Source organism: Desmodus rotundus, chromosome 9, assembly GCF_022682495.2.
Source record: "Desmodus rotundus isolate HL8 chromosome 9, HLdesRot8A.1, whole genome shotgun sequence".
NCBI lineage: Eukaryota > Metazoa > Chordata > Mammalia > Chiroptera > Phyllostomidae > Desmodus > Desmodus rotundus.
This window is the reverse complement of record NC_071395.1, coordinates 41849477-41876519: the sequence shown is the minus strand read 5'-3', so window position 1 is coordinate 41876519 and position 27043 is coordinate 41849477. Positions and strand designations below refer to the sequence as shown.

The following is a 27043-nucleotide window of genomic DNA, read 5'->3' as shown; positions in this document are numbered from 1 at the left end:
CTCTCCTCAAGTGTCTCCAGCCCACTGTGCCCTCACCTTTGCCAGAGACTAGGGTAAGTGGCTGCAAATGAAAATTTGAGCACCCTTTAAACAGTTCTTGCAACTCTGGCCATCTGTCTCTGGCAGAGAGCAACCCTGCCACTTTTCGCTTCTGTTTGTTATCTGTGTACTTTTCAGGCTCTGGTGCTCTAGGCTGGGGATCCCAGCTTAGGGTGTAGACCCCATTCTTCTCAGGGGGATCCAACTGGCCGCTTAATTATCACTCTGGCTCTGCCACCTGTGGGCGCCCAGCCAGCCCTCTTGAGTCCCCATCATACTCCTTACCAGGCAGATTGTGCTGAAGCTGATTCTTTTGTCTGTCCATGGTTATAAGGCTTCTCTCTTGCTATTGCTCAGTTCTTTGTTCTGGGTGATTTCTACATAATTTAGTTGTAATTGCAGATTGGTCCTGGGAGGTTATTAGTGTTGAACTTCCGTTCACTCTTCTGCCATCTTCCTTCCAAATGCATCAGGTGATTCATTTTAATATGTTGTATAGGATAAGTCTTAGATATTGCTTCAGTCTTAGCCCTTTTTCTTCCTTCCTTTCTTTTTTATTCCTTTCCTCTTTGCTTTCCCATCATTGTAGTTTAAAGATACACCCCAAGATCCTAAAACACATTAATAATGAATATAGTAGAAAAAAACATTGTGTCAAGCGGTTTATCTTTGGGGGAGGGTACACTCTGGAGGTGTCATCAGGAATGCTAGTTACACACGTTGTAAAGTGTATTCAGAACTTAGTCCGCATTTTGAGAAGAATGTTGATAGAATTAAGTTTGCAGTCAGCACTGCTCCCATGTTTTCTGAGATCCTTTCCATATCTCCGTCGCATACCAGCCTGATGGCCATGGTCAGTGCCCAGTGGAATCTCCTTTTCCCAGTGCATGATGGCAGAAGTGACAGGGATCATGCTCTGTGAGGGACTGCTCCACATGGAGAGGTGCAGGGTATAACATGCACCTCACACCCCAGCTGGGATAATTCTGAAGTTTGGATCTTGTGCCACTTTCCAGAACTCCCCTACAGGATGAAAATTCTGCTTACTCACTGTGGGAACTGATGTAACATAAGTTTTATTGGATGTATTTTCTTCTCTGTATCACATCTCCTCTGCCAAACCCATGCTCCATGTTCTTTGCTCCTTCCATTAAAGTGCTTATACATGAATCTTTGGCTCAGTGTCTGCTTCTTGTAGTCCTCAAACCAAGACCAGTGATAAAGCTGTGAAGGGTATCAAACAATATTATGAATGAAACTAAGTTGTTTTGGGGAAAAAAAAGAAAGAAAAAGCAAGCAAGCAAGTAGTAGGTGTATAGTAAGATCTTCAAATTACTGAGAAATCATACTCAATGTGGCTTCAATTCACTTTGATTCTATTAAGTTCCATCAACTGTGTATTTATTGTCTGCTGTATACAAATTGAAGAGGGGACCAGAGATGTAACCATGATGGCAATACAGAGTGGTAAGCATAATAAATTTGGATGTAATAGAACCTGTGGAAAACAAAGGTAATAGTTTTCAATTCACTTTGAGTTAATTTCAGAGAAAACTGAAAAATTTTTGTTTCACAGATTTATCAAGGTATAACTTACCCTGCAATTCACCCCTTGAAAGTATAAATTCAATACCTCTATTCAATTTATAGAGTTAGGCAACTATCACCACAATCCAATATTAGAACATTTTGATCATCCCAAACAGTTTCCTTGTACCAATTTGTGGTTAATGTCCACTCCCACCTCATTGCTAGGCAACCACTTATCTACTTTCTGTCTCTACAAAATGGACTTTTCTAGATGTATGTTTATCAGTGGAATTATATAACATGATCTTTTATATCTGGCTTCTTCCACTTAGTATAATGATCTTTGAGGGTTATCCATGTGGAAAATATGTATCAGTATGTTGTTCCTGATAACTGCAGAATAGTATTCTGATACATGGTTGTACTACATTTTATTTATCCATTTACCAGCTGATAGCTGTTTAGGCATTCCAGATTAGGTTATTATAAATAATAATATTATCAACATTTGAATACATGTCTCTGTGTTGACCTGTGTCTTCATTTCTTTGGGGTAGATAATTTGAAGTATATTACGGGGTCATATGGTAAATTTATGTTTAATTTTTAAGAAACTACCAAACTGAGAAAAGGACACACAAAGACATAGGAAGCAAGGCCATATGGAGACACGGGCAGAGACTGAATCAATGCAGCCATAAGCCAAGGAACACCAAAGACTGTACACAACCACCAGAAGCTGAAAGAAAGGTGTGGGGCAGATTCTCCCTCAGAACCATCAGTGGGAGCCAACCCTGTTGACACCCTGATTTCAGACTTCTTGCCTCCTAAATAGTGAGAGAATAAATTTCTGTTGTTTTAAACTAAAAAAAAAAAAAAAGAAACCAAACTTTTTGAACATGGAGGTGCCATTTTACATGCCCACCAGTAACAAATGAAGGGGTCTGTTTTTCCACATCTTCACCAATACTTGGGATTAAGAAACAACTTCTAGTGGGAGATTATACTTGAGCATTGAATAACACATAATCAGTAGGAATTTAACTGAAGAATGGATTTGGGTAGGAAGGAGAGAGGACAGGAGAGTAGAAATTAGAGGAAGAAGGAACTACATACACATAAACATGGAGACATTCAATAGTAAGACATTTCAAGAGAATATTTGGAACTTATGACTAAGTTAGTAGAAATAAGCCTAGATAGGTAGGTGTAAGACAGACTATTGAGTGTCTAACTTGACATATTAAGGCTTTTAAAAGCAATTGAGCACCAGGGCCATGCCGTAACCATAGGTACAATATGAAAAATTTAGGATTGGTATGCGTGTGTCACACTGAAGGCAGAGGGGACAGTTAGGAGGCTGTTGAAGTATTCCACGGGAGAGATGATGGGAACCTGCCCAGCCAGTGGCAATAAGACAGATTTTGCAAGAGAGGCGTATTAGTTTCCTATTGCTGCTATAACAAATGGCCATAAGTCTAGTGGCTTAAAATGACACAAATTTATTATCTTACAACTTTGGAAGTGAGAAGTCTAACATATTAGCAGGGCCGCTTTCCTTCTGGAGGCTCTAGAGAAGAATCTGTTTCTTTGCCTTTTCTTAATTCTAGAGATCTCTTGCATTCATTAGCTTGGGGTGTCTTCCTCCATCCTCAAACTCAACAGCGTAACATTTTAAAATCTCTCTCTAGCCCTTCCGATTTCCTGTTATAAGGGTCCTTGTAATTACACTGAAGTTACCCAGGTAACTCAGGAAAATCTCCCTGTCTGAAGATACTTGACTCAATCACATCTGCAAAGTGCCTTTTGCCATCCAAGGTAATGTTTTTAAATACTCCAGAGATTAGCACGTGGAAATCTTTGGGAGGGTATTATTCAACCTATGACAGGAGATATATGTGATATAAAACTTGCCAGCAATTGATCCATAAGTCTTGAGCTGATTTTCATTGAGTATGCCCATCTCATGATACTGACTCATAAAGATGAGGCTGCACTACACAGGTGTGCTTTGGGGGCAAGTGACAGGAAAGAGAATCTGCCAGTTCATCTGATCCTAGGTGAGCGGAGACTCAGCTGTACAGGCACCGCTGAACACAGGGGCTGAAACACCATGAGGATTTCCTTTCTGATGATCAGCTTTATTTTCTCAGACTGGTTACCTCTACATAAAAAGAGACATGGGAAACAGTAGCTCTTACTACTCACATTCAGTAGCTTCACTATGTAACAGAAACTAGATTTATTTAAGCTCCTATGTGTTAAAAAAAAAAAACAAACCTTAGAAAAAGACTCTAATTGGTATAGGCATATCTTCTTTCCATGCTGGCCAATCAGCCATGGCCAGGAGACAATATGACTGGCGGCCCCTTCAGAACCACATTTGTTTATTCAATTTATCAAACCTATTTTTACTATTTACTATGTGTCAGTCATTATTTTAGACTCAACTACAACAGGATACAGAAGTTCAGGGATGTGGGTAAAAGCAGGTTGTCATATTTAAAATGGTAAACCTCATTGAGAACCTCATTTGTAAAGATGGTGAATGATTTAGGTGAGTGTATATCTGGGGAAACTGCCACAGGCAGAGGGTGAGGTTAATACAAAGACTCTGAGGTAGGAGGTTTTCTGAGGGCAGTGTGGCTGGAGCAGAGCCAGTGGGGGGGCATATTAGCTAAGAGGGGGGACAGGTATCAGGGGTCAACACGTGAGGTTTTCTCTGTCACTGAAGGACTTTTGTTTTCATTTACTGAGTAGCTTGGGGAGTCATAAAGGGGAGACACATGACATGATCTGACTTGGGACTTTAAAAAACCATTATGGCTGCTGGGTTGTAAGGTGTGAGGCTGCCTGGTTGGAGCTGACTTATGCTATCCAGGCGTGATATATATAGCTAGGACCAGGGTGGGGATAGCAGTGTAAGGGTTGAGAAGTCGTCAGTTGGTCTATATCTTGAAGGTAGAGGCAAGAGGATTTGTTGTCAGTGAGGATATGGGTGTAAGAGAGAGAAGCCAAGAATGTCTTCAGGGTTTGGGGCCTGAGCAACTGGAAGGACGGAAGTGCCTCCACTGAGACAGGGAGGGCTGTGAATGGAGCAAATTGGGAAAGAAAGAGAACTTTAGAATGTTCCCTTTGAAATGTCCAAATTGAGATATTCCAAATTGAGAAATAGTATAAAGTTCTGCTTATATTAGATAACTAGAATAGTCAAATTCATTACACAGCAAGGTTAATCTAGATTACCAGGGGGTGTGTGGAGAGGAGAACGGGGAGTCAGTGTTTATTGGGTACACATTTACGTTTGGGGAAGATTAAAAATATCTGGAGATGGATGGTGGTGATCGTTGCAGAACAATATAAATGTATTTAATGCCACAGAACTGTGCACTTAAAAACAGTTAAAATGCCCTGGCTGGCGTGGCTCAGTGGAGTGAGCGCCAGACTGTGAGGCAGGGGGTCTGTGGTTCGATTCCAGTCAGGGCACATGCCTGGGTTGTGGGCTGGGTCCCCAGGGGTGGCACGCAGGAGGCAATCACAAATTGATGTTTCTCTCCCTTTCTCCCTCCCTTCCCTTCTCTCCAAAAATAAATAAATAAAATCTTTAAAAATGGTAAATTTTAGGTTATGTATATTTTACCACAAAAAAAAAATATGGACAGGTTTGACATCTCAGTGGAATCTGCAGTTTGTGATATAGTCTGTACTGGAGGCAAAAACTGGAGGGTCATAGACATATAAATACTGAAGGAGCAAGTGTGAATATGAAGGAGAACCATAGAGAGAGCCCTGGGGTGCTCTGGGAGAGGAGTCACCCGTAAAGAGCCTGGGCAGGAGAGACCAGTGATGAGGCAGGAAACTAGGAGAGCTGGTGTTCCAAAATCTAAGTGGAGAAAGTTTATCAGTGAAGATACTAGGAATTCTCAAGAAGAAAAAGGTGTGACCCCTTCTGAGGAGCACATCCTTCCAGAAAGAGCCAGAGCTGTGCACTGAGAATACTGAGACCATCTGGCTAGAGGAACCCTAGATTTTGTTGAGCTCCAGGAGCCTCCACTTCTTATTTACACATGAACTTTCCAATCTGCTGCCCATAGCCAATCCACAGGAGTGACACTTCTTGCTGATTCTGCGCCTATCCCACAGTTGGTCCAGTACTGAAGTAGATTCATCCATTTTAGCATTTTGAATGTTGGTGCTCTCTCTCTAGATAAAGAAATACATTTTTTTTGTGAACTGTTTGAGGGTAAGTTGTGTGGACCCTGAGAAAAAAGATACCTACTAAGAAGGGCCTCTCATGGCTTAACTGGCCTTAAATTAAAAAATAAAATAAAATAAAATAAAAGAGCCCAGCAGCTGTTTTTAAACAGGGCCTCAGACACAAACTGCACTCCATGGAGAAGCCTGCACTGAACTGCCTTCCTGCACTGTGTTCCTGCTATCTGAGCCAGCCCTTATAGAGGAGGTCCTGGAATCCTGTTTCAAACAATGGGACTGAGGCTTCCCTGTCCAATTGGAGCTGTGTAGCCATATCCCTATCAACATCTTCACCAATCAATCAGAACAATGCTTTTTGGACCAATCAAACAGCTAGAATTTGGAGTCCTCATCTGCATGAAGATGGACCAATCACAGACCAGGGGCAGGACTTCTGTCTATTTCAGTCAGCTCCCCTCTGCTTCTGAGTGCGCACTGTCCCATTCCACTGAAGACAAGGCTGCTTTTCCCTGGCTGGAGCTAAAACATAGAAAATGTCTCACTGGAGCAGAGCAGAGCAGCGCAGCTTGGAGCCAGAGAAGGGGGATCAGACCAGAGCAGAACAGAGCTGCCTAGCCAAAGAGGGGCCTCACCCCAAGGCCTTTTCACAGCCACTATTGTGCTGCTTTGTAATTGAACTATATCACTATTAAGCTGTTCCACAGTTGGGCTGTATCATGATTCAGCTGTTTTGCACTGAATAAAGTCTTTTTCCTCACTGTACCCCAAACTGGGGGTTCCTATTGGTGTAATGGGTGCCAATGACCATTGGTTAATCAAGAGATATGGTTTGTAATGATATAGATTTAATAAACAGTAAGATTTATCCATCATACAAATCTGTTATATCTGACAATTACAGAATACATGTTGTTTTCAACCATGCTTGTAGGATCCATAAAACCTGGTCACATGTGAGACCTATCAATTGAGACTGAAATTCCTTGTAACAGAACCTTTCTACAAGACAGGTTTAGACCAGTTTGGAGTTTATTTATTTTTCATGTTACAGGAAGTCCAGAAATAGGCAACCCAGGGTTGGTACAGCCAAATAATACTTTATATCCCTGTTGTGTAATTGGTAGCCTATGACTGTCATCCTTTTGGTTTCTTTTCTAAGGAAGAAGAAGAAATAAGATAAAGGAAAAATGGTAAAGTGAAAATGCCAGATGAGATGCTCCTCTTTCTTTAAAAGCCACACGTGGTGACCTCTCACTATTTCTTATTGGACAGGACTGTGGGCTTGTTGGCACTCATAGCTGCAAAGAAAGCTGGGAGATGAGTCCTTAAAAAACTCTGCATACTGCCCACTTGAACACAATTGTAATTGTTATTTTAAGGAAGGAAGGGCAGTGACTTAAAGTGACTTGCTGCAGTCACAAATGGCAACAGATTTTGGGACAGCAACTTGTTGTATCTGACATATTAGGCCACAAAGCAAATCTCCAAGCAACAATTTTTCTGTCTGAATTTATGGCATTTAGAATCTACATCATGAAGACCATATATTCAATGCACAATGCAATTAAATTAGAAATGTATAACTAAAATAGGCAGAGTCTGCACATTAAAAAACACATTTCTAAATAACCTAATGTCCAAGACACTTTGATGAGAAGTAGAGAATATTTAGTACTAAGTTACAGTGAAAACATTATCTATCAAAACTTTTGTGATGTAAATCAAGGGAAATTTAGAGTGCTACACTACATTTAATACTCATCAACTGATGAGTTGTCACACTTTAAGGATGAAACCCTCACCAATAAAGACAATCACAGAACTCTAACACTTACAAGGTTGGGCCCAGTATAATATGTCTTTCAACATTGGTCACCAAAGGTTTCTCTCCAGTGTGAGTTCTAAAATGCAGAGTGAGGTGTGAAGGACCACTTAAGGCTAGCCTGTAGCCATTTCATTCATACAGCTTTGGCCCTGTATGTATTCGCTTGTGCATTATAAGGTTAGTGCTGGTGCTGAATGCTTTTCCACAATGAACACATTTATAGGGCTTTTCCCCTGTGTGAGTCCTCACATGGACCCGCAGGCAAGAGGAATTCCTAAAGGCCTTCCCACAGTCTTTACATTCATAAGTTTTCTCTCCAGTGTGTGTCCTCTTGTGCACAATAAGGTAAGAGCCTGTGCTGAAGGATTTTCCACACTGATTACACTCATAAGGCTTCTCTCCAGTGTGAGAGCGTTGATGTTTCTTAAGGGATGACTGATCAATAAAGGCCTTCCCACAGTCGCTGCACTCATAGGGCTTCTCTCCAGTGTGGGTTCTCACGTGCTTTTGCAGGGATGAGGGCACGGTGAAAGCCTTGCCACATTCCTTACAGTCATAGGGTTTCTCTCCAGTGTGCGTTCTTCTGTGCACATTAAGATGAGAACTCTGGCTGAAGAATTTTCCACAATGATCACACTCGTAAGGTTTCTCTCCAGTGTGTGATCTCACATGTTTTTTGAGGGAAGAGTGAAAAATGAAGATTTTCCCACAGTCATTACATTCAAAAGGTTTCTCTCCAGTGGGAGGTCTCACACGTTTCTGAAGGGACCAGGGGCCTGTGAAAACCTTCCCCTGTTCGTTACATTTTGAGTTTTCCTCCACAGTACACAATTTTTCGTGCACACTGTGGGAAGATCTTTTTCCACAGTCACTGCGGTCACAGAGTCTCTCTCCAATAGGTTTTTGCACACGCACCGAAAAGGAAGGCTGCAAACTGAGAGATGCAAGACACTGATTACACTCGTAAAGTTTCTCTCTGGTGGGAGTTCTGAAGTGCTCCCTAGGGGAGGACTCTCGATTGAAAGCTTTGCCACAACCATTAAAGTCAAAAGTTTTCTCTTTGGTGTGAGTACTCACATGACTCCGAAGAGTTAAGGGATGGCCAAAGTCTTTCCCATATTCTTTGTATTTGCAGCATTTCTCTCCCTTGCAATACCTTGTACCAATAAGGGGACAGTTCTTTCTGAAGAGTTTTCTACAGTGATCAGATTCCAAGGGTTTCTCACCAGGGCAAGTTGTTGCCTGTTGAATAAGGAATAAGAGGTGACCTAAGGCCTTTACTTTCATTACACTTATGAGAATTCTTTGCCATGCGGATTCTGCCACATATAGGAAGTACCGTATTATGACTGACATTTTTACCAGTTTTAGGGCATATGTGCCATTTTTGCTGTATTGATTCTTTCAAGTTGAATGAGTTGAATGCTTCCCAAGGTTCCATTGTATTCATTCCTATCAAAGGGCATCATCCTAGTTACAGAGATTTTGTAATTGTGAGTAAGGCATAAATGAATTATGTATTAAATAGTTAACAAAAATCACATTTAAGTAAATGTTTGTTCTTTGGTATTCTCTGTGAAGTTGATTACTGTGAGGCAGTAAGTGTTGAGGATGGATTGGAGATTTCTCCAATTTTGTGAGATTCATGAAGTCTTTACTGAGATAGCTTTTTGGTGAGTGAATGTCACTTGCCTCAACTGTCTCGCCTTGTGTGGGTGCTGCTGCTGTTTTAATTTATTGAAATTCACAGACTTTTCCTGCTATAAAACCCCAGAAATTATCCCTAGTGAATCTTACCATTTTTATGCCATCGGAAGTCTTTTCCCCAGCAACATTCTGCATAGGAATTGCATTTTTTGGTTTAAGTTGAGTAGCTGAGTCTGAAACTGAAGGAGTAAAATTTTTATAACTACTGGAAAAAAAAGTAGGGATGAAAGAAACAAGAAGGCAGGCACCCAATAGATATGTTTTCAAATAATGACACTAAGTACAGAAAAAATGTGAAAGAGTCATGACCAGAGTCACTATTTTAGGGACTAGTTCCTATGACAGGAGCAAGCAGTGGAAATGGGAAGTATTTTACTTAGAATGGATTCTGGAGGCTTGAAAAAATAAGAGAGGGTATCAAAGCAAAGTAGGGTGAACTGAACAAATGTATTCAAGGAGATGTGAATTTGAAAGAGGAATTAAAAGTCTTTCTCTGACACCAAACCAAAAATGAATGAAAGGAGAGATGGTGAAAGAAGGCAAGCGCACACAATGGCCTCAGCCTCTGCTTCCCACACCAACATTCTCAAATGGACCACCCCCACCAGCTATGGCTGCTCCACACAATGAGTCCTTTCTGCCCGGGGCTCACCTGAACAGCCACCTTGGAGATTTCTTCTCTCCTCCGTCCTCAGCTCTTTCTGCTCTACTTCAGTTACCAGACTGTGTTTGCAGAGATGATACCCTGCCCATGGGAAAAGACGTGTGATTTTGGGGCACTGTGAAGGAGGCAAGAAATCTTTCCATAAACCTGATGCCAACACTCTGGTCTCAAGTAGACAGGCAAGTGCGACCTTAGGAGCAGCAAACAGATCAGATCAGAGATCTTTCACAGGGCCCCAAAACAACCACCCACATTCCATGTCTCACATGGGACTGAGCCTTGAAATCCAAGGCCAAAATCAGATAGATATACAATGCAAATTACCTAAATCTTGTAATGAGAGAGAAAATGAAATCAGTGCATTTTCCTGGGAAGCCATGAGACTGCCCCACAAGGGCAGGGACCATCCCTTTTGTGTTCATCACATACTGTTATTCCTTTCAGAGATCCTGGAACACACTATGTGATAAACGATGTACTGTGTGAAGAAATGAAGAAATCAGGCCAATCTTACCCACTGAGGCCACGTTCCTCAAGTTCTCCATCATCACATCTCTGTACAGGACTTTCTGAGCGAGGCCCAGCAGTGCCCATTCCTCCGGGGAGAAGTCCACCGCCACTTCCTCAAAGGTCACCAAGTCCTAAAACATCACACACATTCTGGCTCAGCCAAGGACCATCTCTAACACTGAAGTAGGAGAATGGGAGGGTGAGGCTGCCAGGGCTGGGGGAGACTCACTGCACAGGAAGCTGAGGCATGCTTCAGAGGCCTCTCACTGTCTGCCCCAAGGCTCAGTTCTTGGAACTTTCCTTTTTCACTCTCACCCCCTGGGCTGTCTCATTCAGGCTCATGGTTTGAGCAGCTTTTCTAACACACAGTTGACCTGACATTTCCACGCCTAGGTTCTGAGCACTCTTCGGGTCTTATTCAAGACCCAGTACAGACTAAGTGTACAACGGGATGAGAAAGCATATTTGGAAAATGAATAAATAATATTCCCAGTGAAAACTCTCTTTCCTTCATTGCACCCTGCAGAATATGAAACTAATACTCAACCTGGAGGATTGTCTGTAAAAAAATATAACTAATGTTACAGTAGTAGAAGGCTTTCCTAAGGCATTCTCTCTCTCATTCTAAGAAGCCCAGAGAATTGGGGAAGCCTGAGGTCAGCCCAGTAGGGCTGTGAAGCTGTGAGTCATGGGCAAAAGATGTGTCCTTTGGGAAGAGCAATGCCTGTTTTTGGAAAGAGAGTAATTTCCTATATACCTGTGACCAAGTTGTCAGCAATTCCACATCCATTCTTCCTCCTCTGTGACTCCCTGCTGACCAGGCAGAGCTAGAGAAAATGAAAGGAGCCATAAAAGTCTCATCCTGACAGACCTTCAACATCCACAGACCTGCCAGCTTCCTTATACAGCTTCTGAGTAACTGCATACACTTGCACATCAACAGTTCACTCAACATTTTATCTCCTTGTCCAAGAACAATTAGGAATTGGGAATAGAAGTGTATGTACTTCTTATTATTTTTTTCTTTTTAAATTTTTTCCTAAACTGAACCACAGGAAACCTAGAGTCAGTAATTTCCCAAATGAGTCCTAGTTTCTGGCTGTGAGAGAAACTAGGACTCATTTGGGAAATAGCTGAGTCTAGTGTAGAACAGTAAATATGCATGATGATCCTGGAACATCTGACACCAGAAAGCAAGGAGCTTATCAAAGGCTGATGGGGTTGAGTCAGGAAGACACTTAAAAGGACTCCTCTGGCTTTGGATGGAACAATTTAATACAGAAAAATGCCTGAAGTCCATTAATATATATCAAATGTAAAACAAAATCATGAGTTTGTAATGATACTAAAATAAAAGACCCTCAATGATTGCTAGTGAAGGTGGCCAGGATAGCAAGTCATTATTCTGAAAATTCATAAAAGGAGAAGAATCAAGCATGTGTCACCCCTCCTTTAGGAAGAATATTTTATCATTACCAAAAGTTGTGATAAGAGAAAATTTTCCTCTATAGAAGAACCATAGAAGCTTTATCAGAAGCTTCATTTATTATGAAGAAAATGCTAGAACTGGAAAGTCATCATTCTGCAACCACTAATGAATGACTGGATCTAGGTGACAACAATCAATGGCTACTAAAATATTAGGTGAGATGTGAATCGCGATGTTTATTTTCACCTTAAAATTTTTTTTTATTTTGAGGGTGGGTGGGGAGAGAGAGAGAGGGAGAGGGAGAGAGAGAGACATACACACACACATCTATTTGTTGTTCCATTTATGCATTCACTGGGTGATTCTTGTGTATGCCTGGACAGGGGACTGAGCCCACAACCTTGTGTACTGGGATGACACTAACGAACAGAGCTACCCAGCCAGGGCTGTTTTCAACTTTTTAACTTGAAAAAATTTCAACTTAAAGAAAAGTTGTAAGAATGGGGAGAATATGATCAGCTTCCACAAACTCTTTACATGACCGTTCACCAACTGTTAAAGTTCTGTTCGGCTTCCTTTCTCTTTCTCCTCTCTGTAGGGGCTACTGAGAGGACTCTCCTTAAAAGGAAACTACAGATGCCAAGACCCTTTTCTACTACATCCTTAAGAATGTCAGAGGAACTTGAGCATTCTCGAACATAACCACAATAATGAAGATCAGGAACACTTAACACAGGTTTCATATTACTGTCTACCACACAGCCCTTACGCAGAATTTCATGAACTGGACCAATAATGTAACTTTATAGCAATCACTTTTTAAATTTCCCACTTAGCTGATACTCTCAAACTATGTTTCTTTACTCTTCTGTAATCTGGATCAAGCCCTCAGCTTTTATTCATCTTTGAAGATTTGAAAGTCCAGGCCGAATTATTTTACAGACTGTGCCTTAGTTTTGGCTTAGCTGATGTTTTCTTGGACTAGATTTGGCGAGTACATTTTTGGGTGAAGTTTTAGATAACTGCTGTGTGTCCTCCTCAGCACATCGCTTCAGGGGGCATTGATGCTGGTTTGTCTCATTATCGGTGGTAACTTCGATCACGTGGTTCAAGTGGTATGAACCAGGATTTTCCATTAAGTTACCCTTTTCCTTTTGTAATTAATAAGGAATCCTACTAATTAGGTAATAATTTAAGACTCTATAAATGAGATGAAGAATTTTATAAATGAAGGATCAAGCTGATACCAGAATCAACTGATAAACCCTAACACGACAGAAGAGGTGTCTAGATATCATGTGAGTTCTGACATGATGTGATGAGAAACAGCACCAGCTATTGAAAAATATCTGACAAACCCTTTAATCTAATTAACTGCTTAGGGAGGAAGGGGAAGAGGAGAGACTCAGACATGTTAAATGACACCTGAGCATACAATTAGCCAACCCAGTTTGGGGTAGAAAGAGGATGGGGGAACAATCACTAAGACACATAACTATCCACTGCAACGCGTGTACCTTAAATCTTGATTCCAACAACACCAACTGTAAAAACACATCCTGAGACATTTGGAGTGAAATGAATACAGACAGGGCGTTATGTGATATTGATAAGGAGAAAAGCAGCCCTGACATCCAGTTATGTTTGGGTCTTCTGTTCGATATAAACAATTTCACAACAGCAACAGTAGACAAGGCCACTGTGTGACCACGAAATATTAAGGGAAAAACAAGGCCACTCTGTAGTCATGTCTGAACATAGGCAAAACATAAGCAGCCAGGCCTCAAAGAGGACCGAACACCGCCCTCCTTTTCTGGGTAACACAAATGACTGCTGCTTGTTTATCAATGACACCTTTACTTCAGTCTAGTTTTGTCCCCTTCTAGGTAAACTTTGCTAAGATACCCAATCATACAATTACCCTCGCTTCCTGACATCCAACCCAGAACCCTCCCCCCAAACCCCCTAACACAGGTTCACATACTTTAATTCTTTCCTCACATGCTCTTCCTGAGATGTCCCACCATTCACCATGGTATATATTCTGCCTGTTGCAATGAGGAATAAACCCAACTTGTTTAACTATAAGTGTGTCCCTGGTGGTCTTTGGCTAAAGGCCATTGATAATATCAAGAAGCTTTGTTAATTGGGGGGTGGGGGGGTGGCTGTGTGATCACAGTATTGTGATAATGCTAGAACCTAGTTAAAATTTTATTTTTATTAATGGATTGTCTTCCATGTCTCTTCCTCTGTAACAGTTCTTCTTCCTCTTAGCACCAAACTGAGTTATTTTGGTTGTATCCTTGTGATGTCCTCTTTAGAGGTACAACTCAAATTATGAAACAACTCAAATTATGAATGAAGTGATATGATGTCAGATATTTGTTTTAGCATGCTCCAGGAAAATAAAACTCAGTTACAATAGTAAGCAAAGGGAAGAACAGATGTGTTAAAATGGCAGGATATTGGTAATCACTGAAGCTGGCTGATAAGTACAGAGAGGTTTCATCATAGTACTCTCTACTCCTGAGTATGTTTGAAAATCCATAATTACAAGTTTTAAAGAAAGAAAACCTTCTATACAGAAGAGGAGGGCAATAAAATGTACTGTCTAGGCCTTGGCACCAGATATAGTAGAAAAAGAAAATCTTAGGTTTCAATCCAAATTCACATTATTCATGTAGTCCAAAACATCTCAAGAGAATACTTTCAGTTACAGAGGTTGGTAGGTGGCATTGCCCTCAGGCAATTGGTGTGAAAAATGGACTTACCGCTGGAAAATTTAACTTCAAACCAGGCCTCGAAGAATTCCCACATTCAAAGTTTGAAGTAAATTAGGAGGTCACAGCTAATAAAATTATCCAACACAAGTACACAATGTGCCATGGATAAGAAGCAACCAGAATACAGGCCGCAGGACGAAGAAAACACTGCAGTTACTAGACTTGTTAGACATGGACTATAAGAAACTACACTTAACGCGCTTAAAGGAATTAAGAGTAACTTGGATGTTTATGGAGCAAGACACGATAAGAATGGTCAGGCGATTTTGAAAAACAAGCATGATATTTAGAAATAAAAAATATACTCATTAAAGTTAGAAACTCAATGCAAGGATTAACCATTAGATTAGAATTTGTTAGCAGCATTTGATAGTAAATTAGCTAAGATTTCCTAGAATTAGAAAAGGACACTAACCTTTGGATCCTAAGCTGAATGAAGAAAAAGAAATCCATACCTAGATTCATTATATGATTTTCTTCCTTGGTGTTTGATTTCCACCCCCACAATCTTAAAAGCAGCCAGGGAAAAGTTCCAAGTCACCTAAAAGTGAAAAACGAGTTGGTGGCTCACTTCTCAAGAGCAACAGTGGATGTCCAAAGAAAGCAGAACAAAACCTCAGTGTGCTGAGAAAAAAATAACCATCAACCCAGAATTCTAAATCCAGTTTAAGTATCTTCTTCAGGTTTACAAATGAATTTATGAAATGAAACCTGAACCTAATCAGGCTTCTAGACTAATTACTATTAATAAGAAAGACAGAGATTAATTAACAAGTTAAACAACACAAAGAAGCAGCAATGAGCCCAATGCAAAATGTAGGGTATTTTAAGGACAATGACTTGATATCTCCAATAAGTGAATGGATTTTTTAAGAAGGACATAAAACAGAAACTTAAGGTACACACACACACACACACACACACACACACAGTGTGGGGACCCTGTTAGGATTCTGATTTGAATAAACCAAGTGTAAAAAGATACAAAATCGGGAGAAAAGGCATACAACTGTAATTGAATAACAATAAAAACAAAAAAAGATATAAAATCTTCCAGGGATTAGACACATTTATGAAGATTCTGGCTACTTAAACTAGACTTCAATGTACTCAGTCACATATGTTTGCATGTTACTAAATATTAGTAGACGTAATAATACCTTATGCAATCTATGAGGCAAGAATTCGGTATTTGATCCTGGCTGGGTAGCTTAGATGGTTAGAGCATCATCCCAATATTCCAAGGTTGCGGGTTCAATCCCCTGTCAGAGCACATACAAGAAGCAACCAATGAATGCCTAAAGAAGCAGAACAACAAATTGATGTTTCTCTCTCTCTAAAATCAATTAAAAAAAGATTAAGGTATTTGGAAGGTTTTATTTAATTTAACCTTCATGCAAAACATGAGAATGCCCATGATTCTCAACCTCATGTTTGCATTGTGAGTATTCTATTACACCGCCATGCCAGAGGCAAACAAACCAGTTTGACTTATTGAAGGGATTACCTTGATTAAAAGTATAAATGGGAATGGAATGTTCTTTGAGACTGGTATAATGCTGATATCAAACATAACACAGGCTTTACAAGAAACAAAATGATAGGTAAATCTCTTTAATAGACAGATACAAATAAATACGGATTGGGGCAAAAGCAGGTTTACAGTTGTGAGTACATGAAACACAGTTTATTGTTACATTATTATTTATTAATTATTGTATCATTTTCTACTGGAACAACTGTAAACCTACTTTTGCCCTGCCCTGTATTCTAAAGAAAATCAGTCCAAACCAAATACTGAAAAAATGAGAAAGATAATCAATGCAAGGCATATTAGAATATCAATATCATTTGTTTCATTAATAGGTCAATATAAAAAACTGTATGACCGACCACCTCAGTGATAAGAGTAAAAATGTTGGATAAAACCCAACACTACATCATGACAAAAATAATCTTAGCCAACTCACTAAAAGACAACTCAAAAAATGGGCAAAAGATCTGAATATTTTCCTTAAGAAAATACAAATGGCCATTGAACAAATGAAAGACGCTTATCATTGACTACAAGAGAAATACAAACCAAAACCACAATGAGACAGCACTTCATACCCATTTTGATGGTTATAATCAAAAAGACAAATAACAAGTGTTGACGAGGATGTGGAGAAATCAGAACTTGTATTTTCCTGATCGACATGTATAATGGTGCTGCTACCTTAAAACAGTCTGCGCTTCATCACACGGTTAAATATGGATTTATCATATGAACGAGCCATCCCACCCTAGGTATATATCCAAGAAAAATGAAAACATAAGTCCACACAAAAACTTGTACAGAACGCTCACAGTAGCCATTATTTATGACATTCACAAATTGGAAATAACCCACGTGTCATCCAATAACGAGTGGATAAATAAAATGTATCTATACAATGGACTATATGTGGCCATAAAAAGGAATTATGTGTTGTTACATGGCACAATCTAGATGAACCTTGAAAACCTTATGCTAAATGAACAAAGCCAATCACAAACACATTGTATAATTCTATTTATATGACATGTTTAGATGGACAAATCTATAAAGACAAAAAGAAGGTTGGTGGTTGCCTAGGTCTGGGGGGTAGGGAGGAGTGGGGAAAGACTGCTAATGGGTATGGGGTTTCTTTTGGGGATAACAAAAATGTTCTAACATTAGATTGTGACGGTTGCACAACTCTGGGAACATACTAAAAACCACTGAATTGTATACTTTATATTGATGCATTATATGTGAATTATATCTCAATAAACCTATTATAAAAATAATCTTAGTAAACAAGGAACTGAAGGGAATGCCTTTAATCTGAAATTGTACTCAAAACGTAGAGCAAATACCTAAGTTATCGGTTGCAAACCCAAGGCCTTTTTGAGACATGGAAAAAGACAAGGGTGGCTCCTGCTACTAAGCTGTAGAAGTTGTAGCCAGTAAAGCAAATTGGGAAGGGGAGGAGAGACAAGGGTAAGGAGACACAGTAGTTTCTAAGACTGTAGAGAAAGAATTAACCTGTCATTACCCACGGATGAAATGACTACATGTAAATGCTCAAAAGAATCTAAGGATAAACTGTGTGAAACCTGAGAGGACTGTAGCATGCCGGACTCGGAATACACATTGTGAAAGCTCAAAACAGAACAAGCCTAGTGGAGGGGACAGTTGGCAGTATCTAGAAATAGTAGTACACAGAACCCAACAATTCGCTTCTAAAAACCAACTCTAGTCTAGAAATATGAAGAAACATGCGCAAGCCCACTCAGATAGGAACTCAGTCGTCCCATGAATAAGAAACTAGGGTGCACCCACATAACAGAGAACTCAAATCCGGAAAAAAAGGTGGCGGTGGGGGGGAAAGACCTCCATGAATTGTTGAGTATTTCAAGCTCTGCCGTTAATGGAGGAAGAGGTACAGGAAGGGTCACTTTCTTGTGGAATAATAATGTCTTATTTGGGGAGGACATTTCAAGAGGGAAGGAAAGGGTAAGGAAAAAAAGGCCAGCCACCGCGCCCTGTCCACTTCTCTCCACCTGCCTCTAGTCAGAGACCCACGCCCAGGGTGGCTGGCTGCCCAAACCCCACAGCAACATGAGGAGCCTCAGCAAGGGCTGCGCGAAGCAAGCGGGTCCTGGCTCTGGGAGGAAACGGAGGCCCGGGATGCTGCGGCTCCGGAGCAGCCGGCACTGGGAACCACGCTTTTGACCCCTCTCTACTCCGGAAGGCCCGGCAGACCTGCGGCCACTGGGCAGCACCTGGGCTTGCGTTTAACAAAAGCCCCAGTCAGATGCGGGCTGCAGAAGCAGATGACACTGCGGTCTCAGGCTGGTCCTTGATGTGCAGTTCCGCTAGTGCTCTCGGGAGGTGAGGGGCGGGGTCAATAACAGGAGGCGGAGCCGGGACTCCACTGCTCACAGTTGGGGAGAAGTGCAGGGAAACTTTTAATTCATTTTAGGGAAGAAATGGAGAAATAACAATGGGCACCTCAAAGGGCTGTAATGAAGATCGAGTGAGCTGATGGAAAGCTTTTAGGGCATCCCACGGTGTCAGGTAAGTGTAAAATAACCAGGGGCTCTTCTCACTGGCCCTCCTTGAGTCATGACTGTTTTTAGAAAGTTTCCACTGATACTTACTAACAAAACCATTTGTTTCACTATTGATCTTATTTAACAAATGAGAAACGAGTCTTAAGAAAGGCTAAGGCCCATTTTTAAAATATATTTTATTGATTATGCTATTACAGTTGTCCCATTTTTTTCTCCCCTTTATTCCCCTCTGTCCTGCACACCCCCTCCCACCAGCATTCCCCTACCTTAGTTCATGTCCAAGGGTCATATATGTAAGTTCTTCGGCTTCTCCGTTTCCTATACTATTCTTAACCTCCCCATCTATTTTGTGCCTACCAATATGCTTGTACCTTTTCCCCCATTCTCCTCCCTCCCCCTCCCTGCTGATAACCCTCCATGTGATCTACATTTTTGTGATTCTGTTCCTGTTCTGGTTGTTTCCTTAGTTTATGTCTTTGTTTAGGTTCTGTTGTTCATAGTTGTGAGTTTGTTGTCATTATACTGTTCATATTTTAGATCATCATCTTTTTCTTAGATAAGTCCCTTTAACATTTCATATAATAAGGGCTTGGTGATGATGAACTCCTTTAACTTGACCTTATCTGGGAAGCACTTTATCTGCCCTCCCCGAAACGAAAGCTTTGCTGGATAGAGTAATCTTGGATGTAGGTCCTTGCCTTCCATGACTTAGAATACTTCTTTCCAGCCCCTTCTTGCCTACAAGGTTTCTTTTGAGAAATCAGCTGATAGTCTTATGGGATCTCCTTTGTAGGTAACTGGCTCCTTTTCTCTTGCTGCTTTTACGATTCTCTCCTTATCTTTAATCTCAGATTATGTCATTATGATGTGCCTTGGTGTGTGCTTCCTTGGGTCCAACTTCTTTGGGACTCTGAGTTTCCTGGACTTCCTGGAAGTCTATTTCCTTTGCCAGATTGGGAAAGTTCTCCTTCACTGTTTTCAATTTCTTGCTCTTCCTCTTCTCTTTCTGGCACCCCTATAATTCGGATGTTGGAACGTTTAAAGTTGTCCTGGAGGTTCCTAAGCCTCTGCTCATTTTTTTTTTTTTTTTGTATTCTTGTTTCTTCATTCTGTTCTGGTTGAATGTTTATTTCTTCCTTCTACTCCAAACTATTGATTTGAGTCCTGGTTTCCTTCTCATCACTGTTTGGTTCCCTGTACATTTCCCTTTATTTCACTTGCATAGTCTTCACTACTTCCTCAATTTTGTGACCATACTCAACCATTTCTGTGAGCATCCTGATTACCAGTGTTTTAAACTCAGCATTTGATAGGTTGGCTATCTCTTCATTGCTTAGTTCTGTTTTTGGAGCTTTGATCTGTTCTTTCATTTGGGCCATATATTTTTGTCTTGGTGCACCTGTTACATAGTAAGGGGTGGAGCCTTAGGTATTCGCAAAGGTGGGTCAACCCATGTGGCTACATGTGATGCTGTATGCAGGGGAGGGGTCTGAGAGAGTACAGTGCAGCTTGTTTGGCTCTCAGCTGGCTTTCAGTCACTTCCCCCTCTACCCAAGAGCAAACTGGGCTCTTCTGGTGCTGATTCCCGGGTAGGTGGGTTTGTGTACTTCGTAGGACCTGTGGGCCCCTCCAACAGACTCTCCTGTGAGGCTGGGAGTTTCTCCTGCCACAACCCTCACAGGTTTTTATGATCAGTGGTTTTGAGGCTTTATATCCCTGCGCTGGAACCCTGGGTTGCGCAGTCTGTCTCATTCCCTAGTTATTCCTCCTGGTTTATCTGCATGGAAATGTGGAACTGCCTGGTTCACCAGCCTTCGCCTCAGCCACCCCGGTTCTTCCAGCTGCTGCCTTGCTGGGAGTCCTCTCCACTCTGGCTGCCCTCTCTGCCTCTCTTGCTGGTCTGGATGAATGTTTCTTCTTTAACTCCTTGGTTGTCAGACTTCCATACAGTTCGATTTTCTGTCAATTCTGGTTATTTTTTGTTTTAAAATTTGTTATTGTCCTTTTGGTTGTGCAAGGAGGCAAAGTGTATCTACCTACACCTCCATCTAGGCCGGAAGTCCCATTCCCACTTTTTAATTGGATTGTTTGTCTTGATGGTGTGGAGTTGTGTGAGTTCTTTATGTATTTTGGAGATCAAACCCTTGCCCGACATACAGAAATCAACAAACAACAAGTGATAGCAAGGTTGTGGAGAAAAGGGAACCCCAGTACATTGTTGGTGGGAATGCAGACTGGTGCAGCCACTGTGGAAAACAGTAAGGAATTTCCTCAAAAAACAAAAAATGGAACTGCCTTTTGACCTGGCAATTCCACTGCTGGGATTATACCCTAAGAATCCTGAAACACCAATTCAACAGAACCTATGCACCCCAATGTTCATAGCAGCACAATTTACAGTAACCAAGTGCTGGAAACAACCTAAGTGCCCATCAGTAAATGAGTGGCTCAAAAAACTGTGGTACATTTACACAATGGAATACTAGACAGGAGAAAGAAAGAAGGAAATCCTACCCTCCTTGACAGCATGGATGGAACTGGAGAACATGATGCTAAGTGAAAGACCATATGATCTCACCTATAATTGGAGCCTAATCAACAAAACAAACAAGTGAGCAAAATACAACCAGAGACATTGAAATAAAGAACAAACTGACAGTAACCAAAGGGGAGGGGGGAAGGGGATAATGGGGGAAAGATGGGCAAGGGTTGTCAAGGAACACGTATAAAGGACCCATGGACAAAGACAACGTGGTGGGGAGGACTGAATGTGGGAGGTGGGGGTGGGTAGGGTAGCGGGAGAATAATGGGGGGGTAAATGGGGAGAACTTAATTGAACAACAATAAATAAAAATGCTAAGGCAAGTACACAGGACACACGTCTCAAAAGCAACAGCAGCACGACCCACACTCTAGCAGTTGGTTGCAGAATCTGAACCCTTAACGCCTAGGCTTTACTTGGCCAAAGAGCAAATCCAGAGGCTTTGCTTCTCTGAAGCATATGGGGCTATGGAATCTTCCCAGTCAACTCTTTAGACTATTGAAGAGACTAATAATAAAGAAGAAAAAGTGGGAATCAGTTTGTTATAATTACTACTGCTGTGTAATAAATCACTCCAAACCTAGTGATTTATGATACTGGTTTTCAGAATGTGGTTTCCAGACTGCCCAGGAACCTGAGACACTTTTAGGGCGTCTGTGAGGTCAAAACTATTTTTATGCTAGTTCTAAGTTATTTACCTTTTCATCATGTTGGTATTTCTACTGATGATGCAAGCAGTGGTGGGTAAGTCCTGGTGCCTTAGCAGAAACCAAGGCAGTGGCAGCAAGTTGCACCAACAGCTGTAGTATTCTCCACTGCCACACACTCCCTTTAAAAAAATCCAGTTTTCCTTGAAGAAGAAAAATTTGAAAAACTTGTATCTGTGACCATGACTGTGGCAACTTCTCAAACATTTACAAACTTTTCTGACATAATCAGTATTAGTGGATGCTATTTGTTTGATGTTGTACAACAAAATAGGTCAACATTAGAAAAATATGTGTAATGCAGTTAACTCTTTTCCATAACACGATAGCACAAATTATGCATAGGTAAAATGTCTAAAGTACAAAGCAAAGGACTTTAACAAAGTAGGGAGTTCACTGGTAGAATTTCATATTCCATTGTGCAACTAACCTTTAAGCAACTATTAGTTGAGTTTTGGTGAAATATCAAAGAATATTCAAACTTATCTGAAAATACTTCTCCCTCTTCCAACTATGTATTTCACCGAAGCCAAATTTCCTATATATACTTCAATAAAAACAATTTATGGCAAACAATTGAATGCAGAAGTGGGTATGAGAATCCAGCTGCCATCTATTAAATAAAGAGATTTACAAAATCTCTTCGTAATCATGCCACTCATATAGTAAAGAAAAATAGATGGCGAAGTGTTGAGGTACATGGACAGCCTGGAAAAGGTGTACCATGTCCCTTCAGAGGTGGGAAATTGCAGCTTAGAGGCTGCTGTAATAGGCGCTGAACAGAACAGGTTAGTCAAATCTGTAAGAGCAAAATGTTTGCTGGTTGTTGACTGAATGGAGTCAGTCATTTTAGTATCGGGTATCGGGAATGGGGGCCATCATGTATGGAACCACAGTATTAAGGCTATACTACTCCACCATGAGGTGCCTGTTATTTTTTCCAGGTTTAAGAAGAGACAAAATTGGGCTGTCAAAGGAGAAGCAGGGGGGAATAATCACCCCTTCATTAATTAGGTTTTATGTAGTAAGTTTTAACCCTTAAGGACTGTTTTAGATTACACTGGGCCATATTAACCATTTTAAACTGGGGGTTGGCCCATGGGGTCACATTTTATCAAGTCAGTTATAAGTGTTAAAGACTTAGTTTAACTTTGGTATTCATTGTTAGAGTATCTATGTCCAATATGGGATATTTCAGGACAATGGGTACTATGACTATGGGAAATTTAGGCAAGGTGCTGAAGAAAAAAAAATTCAATACTTGTTAAAGATAGTAAGGCAGAATTAATATTTAGGACCATCAAGATAGGTAGAGGGACCAATGCAATATGATTTTACAGCATTGGAGAGATTGGTCTCAACTCCAAACACAGCACTGGCAAGCAGGAAGTTATAGCCAAGGAGCAGCATGGGAGGTTAACGGATGGAAAATTACTACTAAAAGGAAACATCAAAGGTAACGGGGATTCTGGCTAAACTGACCTAACAGGATGGTTGCTGAAGACAGAGCAGGGTGATGAGAAATCAGTTGAAGGATGGTAAATAATGGGGGACTAGATTACGTATTGAAAGTGACCAGATATGGAGGATGGTGAACTATTATTTAATTGACTTAGGGTTCTTGCTATGACTGGAGTTTAGAAGAATATACAAATGGACCTAGAAGGTTCAGGAGACTGCCTAAGGGTTGGTCAAGAAGACACTTTTTGTCACTTCTGACATTTTTTTGGTTATTATGGAATATTGTTATTTTTCATGAATGTTATTTATGTTATAGGTGAATTGTATATATTTAAAATTTTACCTTAATTTCTGATATTAAATAATCATATATATAACATCCATAACTGGGTGCTTAATTTTGAAGAGTATAAAGGAGATCTGAGGTCCTATGAAGTTCCAGTGCTCTTTATCAGTAACAACAAAACTTTTAAACAGATTGAAAAAGTTTATTACTTTTAAAGATTTTATTTATTTTCAGAGAGAGGGGAAGGGTAGGAGAAAGGGAGAGAAACATCAATGTGCAGTTGCCTCTTGCACGCCCCCTACTGGGACCCGTCCCAAAACCCAGGTATGTGCCCTGACTGGAAATTGAACCTCTGACCCTTTGGTTCACAGGCTGGCACTCAATCCATTGAGCCACACCAGCCAGAGCTCCTGAGAATTCTAATACAGTCAGTGAGGCATGAGAAATTCCTGAATGTTTTCCTCCATTCCTCATAGATATGGCTTCGCCCAACTGTGAGTTCTTAAATGTCGAGTCAGATATGAGGACCTGGTAAAGGCTTTTCCATACACGTTACACTCAAAGGTTGCTCACCAGTGTTCTCATAGGTACTTTAAGGTCTGAGGAAATACTGAAGGCTCTCCAACGTTTTTTACATTTGTATGGCTTCTCTCCAGTATGTGTTCTTTTATGTTGACCAAGGTACAAAGAATATTTAAATGCTTTCCCACATTCTTTACATTCAAAGTTTTTCTACACTGAATTCTTAAATGCTGAATGAGAAATGAAGATCTAATAAAGCCTTTTTCCCACACTGCTTACAATTAGAGGGTTTTACTCCAGTGAGTCTGCATGTAACTTTTAAAACAAGATGCATTACTAAAGTTTCCCACATTCCATACAGTGATAAGGTTTCTTGCCATCGTGAGCTCTCATATGTACAAAAGGTGTGAGGAGTAGCAAAGGCTTTTCCATATTCCGTACGTTCATAGGCCTTCTCTCCAGTGAATCCTTGTGTGTTTTATAAGACCTGAACAATCAGTGTGGGCTTTCTCACGTTTATTATACTCACATGGTTTTCCCCCAGTGTGAACTCATGTGAACATTGTTTTGAGACACAAACTCTTTGCCACACTCCTTACATAGTGTTTCTCTCTAGTATGAAATCTTACATGTTTGGCAAGATTAAGGGGATATGGAATGGCTTTCTCAAATTTCTTATATTCCACAGGCATCAGCCCACTGTGAGTTCTTAAATGTTGAGTAAGATATGAAGACTGAGTGAAGTTTCCCTACATTCTTTACATTTATAGGGTGTTTCTCCATGGTGAGTGCACATGTGTATAAAAAGGCTTGTAGAATGATAATAAACTTTCCCACATTCCTTAACAGCATAGGGCCCCTCTCCACTAAGAATTCTGATACGTTCTCTTAAGGTATGAAGAAGAATGTAAGCCTTTCCCATAGTCAGTGCATTTACAGGGCTTCTCTTGAGTGTAAGTTTTCTTGTGAACGAGAAGATGTGGATTTGGCTGATGACTGTTTTACAATGACGACAGTTACGAGGTTTCTCTCCAGTATGGTTTTTTATGTGTGTAGATCACAGGCAAAGTTGTATGTGAAGGCTTTTTCACAATCATTATACTCCCAAGTTTTCTTTCTAATGTAAGTTCTCTGGTGAGCTTTAAGGCATGAGAGTTCACTCAGCGCTTCTTCACAGTGGTTAAATGTAAACAATTCTTCTCCAGTGTGGCTCCTCTCCTGTTGATGTGATTATTCATAAAAGTTTTCCAGCTTTGTTACTTTCAAAGATCTCCCCTCTGCCTTGAATTGTCATACTACACAGAAAACAAACCGTTATGATTAAAGGATTTTATTTTTGTCTTTTCTCCCATTTTTACTCCAATGCGTGGTGCCAAACCTGCGTGCTTTCAAGTAGAATGAAGTGACCATTCTGCTAGTTGTTGTATTCTTTACTTTCATGGGGATTTTTATATAGTTCAGATGATAACTGATGAAGACAATTTATCAAAATCATCATCTGAATTAATATATGAGAATATACAGTGGAGTGAACACCGTGAAAACAGTACATTGTGAGGGGTATAAGGTATCTGCCAAATTCATGATGCTCAGAGACGCTATGAGAAACGTTTTCATTCTGGGTGAGTATCATTAGCCTTAAATGTCTGTCATGATTATTGCACTGCTTTTCTATCTTACAGAATTTCCAATCTTCTGCCGTTGTGGAAAGCAAGGAACTACAGCTTATGAATCTTACCACTTGCACCACGTAGGATTTTTCCCTTGCAAAATATTCTGCTGACCTTTTGGCATTCAGACAAATCTCCTAATCTGAAATAAGATAAAAAAAATTAAATTTTTGGAGAAATAAATGATAGAAAAAAGATAATAAAAACGAAGGCCAATGTGTATTTGCTTTCAAGCACTGACTTAAAATATATTAAAAATAAAAACAAAGAAGTGAAAACATAAGAGATTGAGAAGTTTGGCTATATTAAGATTTTGAGAGTGGTTAAGGTGCTATTGTCAAATTGGTAGGAAATTAATAAGAAATGTATCATTGGCAAATATGTTTTCCCATACTGTTGGTTCTCTTTGTATTTTAATGTTGTTTTCTTTAGCCCTGCAGAAGCTTTTTATTTTGATGAGGTCCCATTTGTTTATTCTTTCCTTTACGTCCCTTGCTTTAGGGGATGTGTCTGTGAGGATGTTGCTGCGTGGAATGTCTGAGATCTTCCTGCCAATGTTTTCCTCTAGGACTTTTATGGTGTTACGACTTATATTTAAGTCTTTTATCCATCTTGATCTCACCTTTAACTGGAACATAATCAACAAAAGAAAAAAGCAAACAAAATATAACCAGAGACATTGAAATTAAGAACATTGTAACAATAGCCACAGGGGAGTGGGGAGGGAATAGTGGGGAGAGGGGTCTATAGGAGCTACTATAAAGGACACAAGGACAAAATCAAGGGGGAGGGTAGAGGTGGGACTGGCTGGGGTGGGGTGGAGGGAAGGGGAGAAAATGCAGACCATTGTAACTGAATAAAAATAAATAAATTAAAAAAAGAAATTAATAAGAAATGATTCTATAAATGTTGAGACTTACAGTGAACAAAAAGAACCATAACCAGGAAACCAAAGTTGAAAGAAAATGGATAAAGAACTAAATGAAAAATCTAAGAAAGAAATGGGCTGAAAGGAAGTTTCAGAAGGTAGATGAAAACTTAAAAAGAAAGGGAAGTGTGAAGTACTCAAGGAA

At 40.3% G+C, this 27043-nt stretch overlaps 1 protein-coding gene across 9 annotated transcripts in view; it reads right to left on the bottom strand.

Annotated features, from left to right (window-relative positions):
* Positions 1 to 1434: 1434 nt before the first annotated feature.
* The window catches only part of LOC112301376 (zinc finger protein 177), a 36031-nt gene continuing 10422 nt past the window's right edge, over positions 1435 to 27043 (bottom strand). For 2 of the 9 annotated variants that reach the window (XM_071219188.1, XM_071219189.1), the window contains 5 exons: positions 11248 to 11317; positions 10495 to 10621; positions 9969 to 10061; positions 9407 to 9495; positions 1435 to 8851 (listed from right to left, as the gene is read on the bottom strand). In XM_071219188.1, coding sequence (XP_071075289.1) covers positions 7739 to 8851; positions 9407 to 9495; positions 9969 to 10061; positions 10495 to 10621; positions 11248 to 11280 — 1455 coding nt within the window. In that variant the 5' untranslated portion in view covers positions 11281 to 11317 and the 3' untranslated portion in view covers positions 1435 to 7738. Of the gene's footprint in view, positions 8852 to 9406; positions 9496 to 9968; positions 10062 to 10494; positions 10622 to 10719; positions 10993 to 11247; positions 11318 to 15117; positions 15244 to 15862; positions 16001 to 22022; positions 22175 to 26038; positions 26113 to 27043 lie in introns of those variants that run through there. The other 7 variants (XM_053910451.2, XM_071219185.1, XM_071219186.1 and 4 more) reach the window with 7 other exon arrangements.